At 43.4% G+C, this 12,886-nt stretch overlaps 1 protein-coding gene across 2 annotated transcripts in view; it reads right to left on the bottom strand.

Moving 5' to 3' along the window:
* Window positions 1-12,886, bottom strand: part of mpp7a (MAGUK p55 scaffold protein 7a) — a 78,941-nt gene that overhangs the window by 26,850 nt on the left and 39,205 nt on the right. For both annotated transcript variants that reach the window (XM_087845919.1, XM_087845920.1), the window contains exon 3: window positions 1,586-1,704. In XM_087845919.1, coding sequence (XP_087702045.1) covers window positions 1,586-1,704 — 119 coding nt within the window. The remainder of the gene's footprint in view (window positions 1-1,585; window positions 1,705-12,886) is intronic.

Genomic DNA, 12,886 nt, shown 5'->3' with positions numbered 1-12,886 from the left:
ACAATACAAAATGATAGAATAGGGACTGGTGGACCTGTAGATTTCTTCTTGTTTTAATGTCCCTCCAGTGTGCAAGACATGGTTCAAAAAGTTTTTCAGTAGTCTGCTGTCTGCTGCAATATGGAGTTTCCTTCTTCCTTCTCTTGTCCCTATCATAACCTTGCATTTGGCTTCATCTATCATCATCTAGCCCCTTTTGGCTCATTTCAGAGGAACTTGTTTGTGAACAACGTGCTTGATCCGGTAACTCTGGGCTGCAGTCGACCATTGAACTTTAATCAAAATATTTGGAAGGTAGTTTAAATACAAAGTAAGACAGTGCAAGGAAGGGGATATATTTTGGATTCAAGTGAGGCTTTTAAACTATAAATAAGCACCTGGCTCGTGTCATGAGAATATTTTCTAGCAACAAACAGATGTAAATAAAAGCTGAAAGATGATATCGGACAATAATTCTTTCATCTCTGTAACATAATCGGATTAGGAGGGATGTGAGACATCCCGACCATCTGGTGAGTACAGGTGAGAGAGACAGAAAGAGCATATGTCTGGTTTAAGTCTTCATGTTGCTCTGAATCCTCTACTTCTTTCTTGTCTCTCTCTCTCCATCTGTGACACCTCCTCCTCTGGACCGTCTCTCTCCTTCCAGACAGAGTGACCAACAACTGGCTGTAATTACACAGGTGAGGCATGAGCTTTTCCATATGAGCGACCTGGGTTAGGAAGCCTGTCAGATTAACGTGATGCGTGTGTGTTTTCTCTCTGCTGTTTAGCCTTTCCTTGGTATCCCCTCTACAACCTTACACAAGCTCAAAATAAAGGTGGAATCTGTGGAGATTTGGAGGCCGAGCTTTAGGAAGAGGACAATTAAGGTTTTATTAATGGTGTGTCCATGATGTTAGCCACATACACCCGAACGCTGCATCCGGTTTCTGAGTAAGACGAGATGGTAGTTTGGTACTTCTGTGCGTTTTAAAGTCTGCCCGTCTGTCCATTTGGCTCACTAGGATGGCTCAGTTAATCAGTCAGACACAGCAGTCGAGCAGCTATTACATTTATTTACTGAATAATAAAGAACAGAAAGCTGATTTGCAGGAAACTACCCCATGTTTAGGGGGGAAAATTTTTCTCTATTTAACAACAAAAATCAGAGAAAGATTTCAGACAAACCTTCTCCCCAATCTCTGCAGCTATCTAGTTTAACGGGCAGTAACCAAACCACAGGCCCCTTCCTGCTGGTAGAGGAAGGAATTAGAAGATCTGGGCAGGTAGATGGGGCAATAGGACTGTAATTCATGAATAATAATTGCTTTTGAGGCCGGGGGCTCCTCTTTTCAAGACTCTTTATGTGACTAATTTAGTTGTCTGCCTTCTTGGCAATAAACTTTGTACACAATCTACATGTGCAATTAAAGCTAGGCTTGGTTAAACTGAGGTATTCATATGTATAGCACTTAAATGAAATTACTTAAGCGTTTTAAGTGTATTTAAGAGTTATCAGTGCGTGTATATATGAGTTAAACAACATGTGGTTTTCTGAAAAATATGTAGGCGAAATTCCTATAACTCTATTTGTTTGTTGTACCTTAACAAGTGAGTGGAGACTTCTCTCTCCAAACATATCCTGAAGGAATGTGTTGTCCTCAGAGCAGTTGACATGAGGCTGCAGCTGGGATGGCAGGGCTGCCAGCAGCTCATACAGACCTGCAGAAGGAAAGAGGAAGCAGGGGGTCAGTGTGGTAGTGTGAGTTGTTGCATGCACAGCAAAAGACACAAGTGCTGTATGTGTGCATGAATACATATACACCCAACACACCCAGAGTCAGGCAAAAAGCAGATGCACACGTAAAAACAAAACACACAAAGTCCTGTACTAGTGCCTTTAGGAAGGAGTACATACTTACACAGACTACAGCTCTAATTATAATCTGTGGATGCTCTTCCTTTTCCCTCCATGCTGATTCTATTACGCATTAAAAAAACAGAAACAAAAATGTATGGTTCAAACTTCTACGAGCGACAAAACAGACGATGATATCCCTCGGTCGCTTGCCACTGGAAAGAAGAGGAAACGTAAAGGCAATAAACTATTTCCCTTCTCCGCCTTTACTTCTTGCTTTTGTTCCAGCAATTCCTGTTGTTTGAGGGACGCTTCTGTCCATGATTAGAAACAACTGAAAAAAACAGGGAATGAAGAATCCCACTTCTTTTTTGGTTAGTTAAAAAGTTCAATATGAAACTTCTTTTTTAATAAAACACACAACACGTATGCACACATCTTCGCTGTCCGTAAACACTCCATTTACTAAACCATTTCAGCAACTGAATCTGAAGTAAGTGAAATGAACAGACATTGCATTAATCCAGGTCTATGTGAGCCATGCACAGGTCAACACTATTGCATGTGTAAGTTTGTTGGTTACAGTGTGAGACGCAGGCCTCGTGGAACAAGAGGCTAAATCTGAATCCTCTCAGAACAGCTGAAATCCACGAGGCCTTTCAGGGTTTTACTCACCCAGCTTATAAAAAGAATGAAGATTTCAAATTCAATTTAAAGAGAACCAGACTGGGGAGCTGATGGTTCCAAGATTAAGCAGGGGGGAGGTGAAGCACTCAAGACGGAGAGAGCACAAAACCAGTGAGTGAGTGGGGTTACATCCAAACACAACACAGTCTTGGAGCACAGCTGATGGAGAGTGGTAGCAGATACTTGTTTGCTGCTCACTTCAGGTCCTCAGCGTGGCTGTGATCCACCAAACTAGGTGATGCATTAAAGGTCAGGCTCATACTGAATGCAGTCAAGCTGCATCAAAGACCCCTTCACTGATTCTTCAGAAAAGGCCCCCCAGTTTCAAACTCCACAAACACAACCACACGGTGCTTGAAAGCCTTTGAACTAACACTGATCACGTGAAGAAGTTCTAAACATATCCACAGCAGAGCCACTGAAACGTCAAAACAAAGACAAGTGGCTTGGCTACCTCTCTGAGAGTGTCTTTCATCAGAGCACAGGGCAACAGAGAGAAAGGAGAGAGAAAAAAAGAAAATGACCACAGACAGAAGCAGAGTAAGTCAGAGCTGAAAATGACTGATTGATGGTTGACATTGACTGCTGGACGAGCGACTGACTGAACTGGGTTCTGACCGGGTTAGAGTCAGTGTGTAGCTCTGGACGTTTTGTGGGAGAGCTGATGTCATGCTCTCCGTCTGCTGCTGTTGGGCACCAGGCAGTGTTGGGAAGGTTACTTTTAAAATGTATTCCATTACAGATTACAGATTACATGCCCCAAAATGTATTCTGTAACGTATTCCATTACGTTACTCAATGAGAGTAACGTATTCTGAATACTTTGGATTACTTAATATATTATCATGCTGTTTACAACTACATGAATGTACTATTGCTGTGATTTATTACTGTTACTGAAGGTCCGCGGCTCCGAACCGTAGTAAAGGGACCTCTGGCTAATACGGTGGGTTCTGTGTCGGCTCGTAGCCGAAAAATAGCTTTACTTTGTTGTCTGGGTCAACTTCGCTCTCTAGACAGAGAGAGGCGTTGAAAAGCTGCTCCAACAGAACTTATTGTTTTTGGAGGAAAACACGAACACGGTGTACAGTCGAGTCTTAATAGCTTACTTACAACTGAGCTCGTCAGGCACTCTTCTTGGCTGCAGTGGTTATTATTATATTTACATGCTTCCAGCTCCCGTTTTTGCTGGATGACAGCTCATACTTTTCCTTTTTCTCCCTCCCTCGCTCACAGACACATAACGTGTATGGCAGTCCATTCTCCCTGCAGCACGGACTACACTGCCTATGATGCTACATTCTTTAGAGCTATATCGGTAGCATTCTGCCTATTAGCTTAGCACAACAACAACAGGCGCTCTCTCACCCAGGAAACACGCAGAGAGAGAGTAACCCTGTAACCATGGCAACCGTAACGCTGCCACCTGGAACAACAGAACGTAGCTGTCAAACAAAACCCAAACAGTCCTGACCCGCCACAATATGAAACAGGGAAGTACCGCCGTGTAATCCATTTATTTCAACAAAGTAACTGTATTCTAAATACCACCTTTTTAAACGGTAACTGTAACGGAATACAGTTACTCATATTTTGTATTTTAAATACGTAACGGCGGTACATGTATTCCGTTACTCCCCAACACTGGCACCAGGATACAGCAATATGATATCCTGCCCTTTTCTCTAATCGCCAACACGATTCCTGTGCAGTGTTAGTGCCTCATACCTCACCGTTTCTCTGGTGAAAAAAAAGGGGGGAAGAGAGACGAAGAGAACTTTTACACATAATGATGCAGGCCAGATGCAGGTTCTGGCGTCCTCATCACCAGAAAGTTTGTAGCTAACAAAAGCCGACTGAGGGCTGCTGGCCCTCTCAATCATTTACAACTTGGAACTCTCTACAGAATATCTCACATAATATATTCAACAAAAGGATTTAAAGAGACATGGGATGAGGTGATGGGTGTAGAAAGGGCTGCTAAGGGAGCCCACTTCCCTCTCTATACTGATCTTCTTACAAAATACGAACTGATGAAAACGAACTCGTTTGAATACAGGAAATGAACGCTGGGTTTTGTCTTTCTCCCAGGTGCTCGGTGAATTATTGACCCCCCTCAATATATGGGAGGATTTACGAGGTTTGCCAGACTGCTGGGGGAATAGTGTTGTGACAACATATTTCAAACACTGCCTTGTGAACATGTCTGAGAGTCATGTTCATTAATCCACTTGAGGCTTGATTTACCTTCCTATTCTCCAGTTGAGAGAGGAGGAAAGACGGCCTCAAGCAACAGCTTTACTGACAAAGCAGTAGACTTGATAGTAAAAGATACTTATTTGAAATTTTATTTGCCAAACTTGCTGAAAAAATGGTTTTCAGTGAACTTTGATAAAAGAAATTACAGAAGAGGATGTACTGATGGATAACTGCAATCACACTGAGGAGCGTGAATTTTTGTCAGGCACGTGTTTGGTGTTTTGCTGACAGATTTGACATGTTTTGAGTATAAATGTGGGAACAGGGTGACAGCAGAAGTTGCAGACCTAATGGATTTGGATGGAAAATCTCAAAACCTTATTATTTGTCACTATGACCTGGCAGTTTAATAAGCTAGAACTGTCAGGTGACATACAAGGACCCAAATAGCAGACAGGTCTGGCCCGGATCTGGTGTCAAGCTGGCACTGCTGGCTGACTTCTGGCATGGTAAGTTATATGTCATCCAGATATGGGCCAGGCCTGGCGTAGATGGCACTGTTTATGTGATGGCATGCCACATTTGGCCCGATTGTGGTTTGGTGTATGTGGCCCAGGCTCATAGAAAATAGGTCTGGTCCGGATCTGGGATCAAGCTGGCACTTCTGACTGACTGGTGTCACGTCAGGGTGTATGTCAACTAGATGTGGGCCAGGTCTGGCAATGATGGCACTATTTATGTTCCTATTTTCCTGTTTTAGTTAGAAGGCCCAACTGCCATGTTGCAATACTATACTGCTATGGTAGCCAACGTTTCAAATGCAGGTTTGACAGGTTTGTGAGTGTACACTTTATCCAAAACCTAGTGATGGTTTACTCATGTTTACCACTGGGTGGCTGTAGTTCAGGTCATCTACTGATCGGAAGCTTAGTGATTCGATCCCTGGCTCCTCCAGTCTGCATGTCAAGAGTGTGAATGTGTACGAATGTAGTTAGGAAGCACTGAGTTAAGAATCAGTCCATGCACTGTCTGAACACAGTTTCGTATATTACTTTTGTACTATTATGTTCCAGCACATGTTGTTATTTCATGGCTTGATTAAGGTACACATTAGGCTGATATCTGGGGCCAGAGCTGAAACTGTTCTGGGCCAGCACAGGGCCAGCAGTGTGTCTGCAACTGGCCTTGTTCTGGCCCATGTGTGGGCCACCTCTGGTAACCTGATCTGGGCCACCAAAGGGCCGTCATTCTTTGTGGTAGGTGCGCCACGTGTAAGCGAAATGTGTGGGCCAGATCTGGGCCATACCAATTTTGCTATGTGGGGATGTGTGCTGCATACAAATTCAGGAAAATACACATCAAAAAAACAAACATTTTGATGAAATGTATCTACAAATTGAAGTTTGCAGACATACTTACAGTTTTTAGAGGTTAACATTTTTCAAGTTATTAAATTTATATGAATTATTATATAAACAATGGCGTGGCTTTTTGGCAACAAATCACAGGTATGGGAAATGTCATTTTTTCCCACTCATCAAGTCAGGAACTCCCTTTAAAAAACACACATTAGTAATTTAATGTGTGTGACACCATCCCTACCATATTGTCTGTTTTTTTCTCAGGTGTCACAGTGTAATCAAAAGTACCATATTCTTTATTTCCTCCTGAAGTTTAGCTTAGATTCATTTCTCTTACCTCTGAATAAATCTATGGAAGTGCTTGTTTGTATAAGCCTTTGTGTTGTTGAATGTAACTTCCTTTACTCTATGTCCTCTTTGTCTGTCTGTGTGTTATTGTCTGAGTTTATTCTCTCCTTTTTTTTCAGTTCCTACCTCTTTCATTTTAAATGTTGGTTCCTCTTTGGGCTTTCACTTTTAAAGATAGATTTGGCAGAAATGAGTTTCATTCTAATTAAGGATGGGAATCAATAACCAGTTCTTGTAGAGAAACAGTTCCCAGTAGTCCAAGTCCTTGGAACCGTTAATGTGTTTGCCAATCGATTCCACTTATCCACTTGCACTTGCTCTACAATCAGCTGGTGTTAAAGTGCAAATGATATCCAGGACAGAAACAACTGTACTATGCTCTTAACACAACTTTGGCTCTTTGCAAGTAACGCATAGACAACATGCTAATGCTAAGCTAGCCAAGAACCTAAAGTGATGTCAAAGCTGATTGAATGGCAACCCCAGACTAGAGATGGCACGATACCACTTTTTTATGTCCGATACCGATACCGATATCATAAATTTGGATATCTGCCGATACCGATATGAATCCGATATAGTGTGTTTTTTAATCAATAAAACGTTTTTTTTAATATCTTGCTGGATTTTGTATAAGTTTATACTCAAGTTTAAATAAATAACAACACTAAAGCTATTCTGTTATACCTGTATGTAAAAAATACAACAAAATATTTCATAGTTCAGCAACACTGATCAATCTAATAAACGTAAACCTACTCCATCCTCCCTATTCTGGTATTTTAAAGAGTACTTAGCAGAAATATCAAGCAACCTAACTAATAGGGTTGCAAACTCCCAGCAAAAAAAAAAAAAATAGGGAACCACCCCCCACCCTCCAGCTCATGATGCTTAATCGATGTAATCAAATTTAATTTGATGCAGGGGGAAAAATGCACAGAAAGAAATTATTTTTCAAGAATAATTAAATAGATTCAACATCTTTCTTCAACAGAATTGCAGAATTCACAGATGGTATCTTCCCAAAGGAAAAAGTAGTATAGCTTACTAGGGTATATTAGACTTAACAGTTACTATATACAGTAATGGACTTCTATATATTTTACATCAGATTAAAACTTTGGGTGTAAGAGTCAGATAATTATTTATTAAAAGCTAGACATTTTAAATGAGAATAAGAAAGAAAGGTATGTCTTTGTGCCCCCTTTTCCCTGTTCATGCCCTATCGGCCCCCCTGGCTAAACTTTTTCTAGATCCGCCCCTGCACAGTTACCAGCCGTCAGCTACGTAGAAAAAGATCCTGGTGTAGAAAGTAATATTAAATAAATTCTAACAACAGCTTATCAAGCTTAATAGTGCTGCTGTTGTTCAGCCGCTGGTTTCCTCTTTCTGGTGAGAAGTGGGCCAAAAACTAAGAAGAGAGATGGACTCGCGACAGAAAAGCCGATCAGCTGATCATTAAGCAGTTTCACGATTGAAGTAGCAGCAGGAGAGAGAGAGAGAGAGAGAGGCAGTCGCTCCATATATCTGTTGTTAAGCTTAAGGTGGGAATGCTTTACAAACATTCAGAGATGAGCTTACACACTTGCTTTACTTCTCTCTGGGAAAACTTCCTCGGAGATGAAATGCTGGTTTGCTAGTGTAAAGTGTAGAAGTAAATTTAAATAAGTTTTAAGTTTTGATATTTACATGTTTACACGTTTGAATGTTTAGACATGCATGTTCAAACCAGTAATTAGTATGTATTATATCTACCTGGTTGTTTTCCTGTTTTGATCTGAGTATAAGATTTCCTGGTTTCTGAGAGGTCAGTGAAGTATTCATGAGGGCGGCACACAGGAAGTGTGGGTTGTTGTTGCCGTGTGCTGAGAGTAAAGAGGCTGCTAAAAAGTTATCCGTCTCCATCTTGCTGTTTCTAATTATTCCGAGAGATTCCAGACCATCTAGTGAACCCTCACGTTACATCTGGTGGCAGCGGTGGGATCTATTTTCTTGATGGCTCTGTGTATTTGGTGAGTTCTACTCCCAAGCTGCGGATAGGATCGTTTTTTTTTTCCCGCTCGGATTTAACCCTCTCTGTGAACAGCTGATGAACTGAAAATAATAACAGTAATAATTTTTGGAGATAGTAAGGATTGTTGCAGCTTTTCTCTCTGTTTTTGTGATTTTTTTTTTTTGAGCTGGATATTTGTTGGGAACATGTCAGCTGACGAGAGTGAATCTGTGCACGAGCTGCGCTCTTCTCCTGTGCCACATTCGAGGTCAGTGGATGCAATACGGACTGTTGCTGCTCCCGCCCACCATACCGTCTCCAGTGCCCTGACAATAGATCTTCCACCTGTTTTTAAAGGAGATGGGACTGAATCTTTTACTAGTTGGTCTCGTCGCTTGGAAGTGGCAGTGCAAGCTATGACTCCACCTGAGGTAGATTTGGCAACTGTGATGTCCTCTGTTCTGCCTACTCGTCTAGCAGATGCTGCATTTTTGTACTGGGACAGTTTGCCTTCATCAACCCAGAAAGACTATGATCTAGTAAAGGATAAGCTGAAAGAGGTTTTCGGTCCAAAATATTCTCTGCCATTCTTCCAGACACATGTGAACGCTCGCCCCCGGAAACCAGGTGAAAGTTTAGATGTATACAGCGCAGATATTACCCGTCTTGTGCTTGAAGCTTTCCCTAACTATGACTACAATGCCTTGGAAGGTGAAAAATTTCGCCGTTTTGTTGCTGGGTTAGACCCCACCTTGCAATCTAAGATTCATGAGATGGGTGCAGAGGATCTCAACGGAGCCCTGCGCATTGCCAGCCGTTGTGAGAGAGCACGGGCAGCATTGCAACTTACAGCTGCAGGATCCTCTCATATTCCGTCTTCGGAACAGGTTGCTATGATACGTCCTCAGCCTACTGATGCTAAACTTCTTCAAGCAGTTGAGGAGCTCACGCTTACTGTAACCAGCCTGAAACATGAAGTACAGCAGTTACGGGAGAAACAGAGTTACCTTGCCCAACGTTTGGACTCCAGTCGTGATAGATCCTCCTCTTCCAATGTTCAGTACAGCACCCGCAGTGCATCCCCGTCGCCTTATCATGCCAGACAACATCCCAGAGACTATTGCTCACCTGAGAGGCGTTATCATCGTGATCCAGAGTCTCACCGTGAACGTCCTCCTTCCCCTGTTCCCCAGAGGTTCAATGAGTGGGACAAATGTGAGAAACATGATCAACGCACATACCATTCCCAACAGCCCTCCCAGTATTCCAGGTACAATTACCCTGACAATAACAGATACCGACGCAGTCCCAGTCCTGCTCCACGTAGAGTTAGAGATGCCGGGTCCTACAGTAGGACCAGTGTTCGTTTCCAGTCCCCGGAAAGGCCTGCACATTTAACCTCCAGCCCACAGGGAAACTTTCATTAGCTGCTGTTGAGGGGCAAACATCAGCTACAGTATCAGAGCCCCAAAACCACATTCCCCAGTTCCCCTCAGAATCTGATGGATCAGTCTCCTCTAACGTGTTGGCTATTGTCGAGGGCATTGAAGTGTGTGCTCTAATTGACTCTGGTTCCTTTGTCTCCCTTGTGAGTGAAGATTTTCGAAACTCTCATCCAGCTTTAAGAAAACGGCCTATGGTAGCATCCTCTGTGCCAGCTCGTTCGGTCAATGGAGAACGTCTGGAAATCTTAGGCAAGTTAACCGTTGGTATTAGGCTTGGGACTCAGGTATGGCAGCAGGAATTTGAAGTCCTCAGGGGTGCTTACCAGCCAGTCATTCTAGGTTGGGATTTTCTGCAGAGGCACCATGCTCTTCTCGACCTCAAAAACAAAGTACTGCAACTGTGGGACATGAAAATTCCCCTGTTGCCCAAAGGACATGAGGTGGCTGCCTGCTGTAATGTTTCTGTGTTAGCGCCAACCAAAATCCCAGCTATGAGCGAAACTCTGATCACAGCCTGTGTGTCAGCAGCCACACCGGCTTCTCCTGTTCCAACAGACTACTATGGTGTCTTGATCCCTAATCCAACATGTGACATCGTTGTGGCTCACACTCTCAGTGAAGTTCAGAATGGTACTACAGTGGTTCGAATGCTTAATCCCTCCAGCGATGAAATCGAACTATACCCTGGACAGCATCTTGGTGAGTTTCATTCAGGCTCATCTGTTGATATCATCCCTCTGGAGCAGACATGTTGTGCTACTTCACCTGTGTATGATTCGACTCTGCCGGTAGAAATTGATGAAACAAACTTGTCACACTCCCAGGTTCAGTCCCTGAAATCACTTCTCCAGAAGTATTCAGGAATCTTCAGTAAGCACTCAGAGGACAGAGGTCACACAGGCATAATTAAGCATCATATTCACACAGGTGATGCTACACCGATTAAACAAAGAGCCTATAGAGTGACACCCGAACAGAGAGCTGAAATACAGACTCAAGTTGACAACCTTTTAAAGGCAGGTGTCATCGAAGAAAGCTACAGCCCATGGGCCGCCCCAGTTGTTTTGGTGCGAAAGAAAAATGGTACGTGGCGTTTCTGTCTCGACTATAGGAAACTCAATGCAGTGACAATCAAAGACTCTCATCCTCTTCCAAGGGTTGATGATGCACTGGATGCTCTGTCAGGTTCTGCCTGGTTCTCCACAATGGACCTTCAACATGGCTATTGGCAGGTTGAACTGGAAGAGAAGGATCGTGAGAAAACTGCTTTCACAACTGGCAGTGGACTTTACCACTTCACTGTTATGCCCATGGGACTCACAAACGCTCCAGCCACATGTCAGCGGTTAATGGAGATGGTACTTCGTGGCCTTCCCTGGAAAACCTGCTTAGTGTATTTGGATGATGTCCTCATTTACAGCCGCTCTTTCGCAGAACATCTCCAGCACCTGGAGGAATCTTCGGCAGATTCCAGGAAAGTGGTTTGAAGCTAAACCCCTCAAAATGCTGTTTTGCCAAAGATCAGGTACAATTTCTGGGCCACATTGTATCAAAAAATGGCATTCAGCCTGACCCCAGAAATGTGAACAGTGTGCAAGCCTGGCCTATTCCACGAACAGCGACAGAAGTGAGGTCATTCCTTGGACTTTGTTCATATTATCGCAAGTTCATTCAAAACTTTGCGCACCAGAGTGTCCCCCTACATGCTCTCACTGAAAAGCATGCAACTTTTCAATGGACTTCTCAGTGCCAGGATGCATTCATGTATCTGAAACATGCCCTCTCAAACCCTCCAGTGGTTTCATTCCCTGACTTCACATTGCCATTTTCTCTGTATACTGATGCTTCAAGCACAGCGATTGGCAGTGTACTAGCTCAAAAACAGGGACAGCAAGAGAAAGTCATTGCCTATGCTAGCCATGCACTTACAAAGGCAGAAAGAAAGTGGTCGACTTATGATCGAGAACTCTGGGCCATTGTTTGGGCAGTTAGACATTTTCGTCACTATCTCTACAAGCAGCCATTTGTTATTGTCACGGATCACAAGCCCCTCCTGGGTCTTCGGAAAATACCCATTGACAGTGATAGAACTGGTCGCTGTGCTCGCTGGGCTCTTGAACTCGATCCTTTTGAATGGACTGTGATTCATAAAGATGGCCACCGCCACCTCAATGCGGACGCACTCTCACGTCGCCCTGTCACTGGTGACACCGTAGAGCAGGACACAGTCTGCACTGCTTCTGCTACCTTGAGACCTGAAGAGAGGTGCGTAGGTCCTGCAGGTCCGCCCAACCATAGTCCCTGCAGTACTGACCAAAAACACATTCCATGCAATGACTTTTCTGATCCACGACTGCAGTGTGCAGCGCTATCTGTTTCATCCACATTTGTGCTTGAGCTGCCTGAAGATGATCTCAAAAGTGAACAACAAAAAGATCCTGTACTGTCAGAAGTCATTGGCTGGAAAGCTAAGGGTCGGAAACCACCTTACTGGCGTATGAAAAAATGCCCACCTCAGGAAAAAGTGCTATGGCATGAGTACTCTAGACTTACCTTCCACAATGGCTTACTCTGTCGTAAAGCTTTCAACCCGTCCCAAAAGTCAGTGTTGCATCAGTTAGTTGTTCCTGAATCTTTAAAAGACACTGTCCTACAGCTGCTGCATGGCAACCCAGTGTCCGGTCATCTATCAGCAGATAAGGTCCTGAAACGTGCTCAGCAGCTATACTACTGGCCATTCATGTCACGTGACATCAGAATATGGTGCACACAATGCACTCCATGTGATGCCAGACGGAATCCCACACCTCATCACAGAGCTCCAATGAAAACAATTGTTGCTACGGAGCCATTTCAAAAGGTGGCAGCTGACATACTTGAACTCCCCATTACGAGTCGTGGCAACAGATATGTGCTCGTTGTTCAAGACTATTTCTCGAAATATGTCAATCTCTATGCTATCCCAGACCAACGTGCCACAACAGTTGCAAAATGCCTGTTTGACAACTTCATC

The sequence above is a fragment of the Neolamprologus brichardi genome, chromosome 9 (genome assembly GCF_056152115.1).
Source record: "Neolamprologus brichardi isolate AB-2024 chromosome 9, ASM5615211v1, whole genome shotgun sequence".
NCBI lineage: Eukaryota > Metazoa > Chordata > Actinopteri > Cichliformes > Cichlidae > Neolamprologus > Neolamprologus brichardi.
This window is presented reverse-complemented; position numbering and strand designations above follow the sequence as displayed.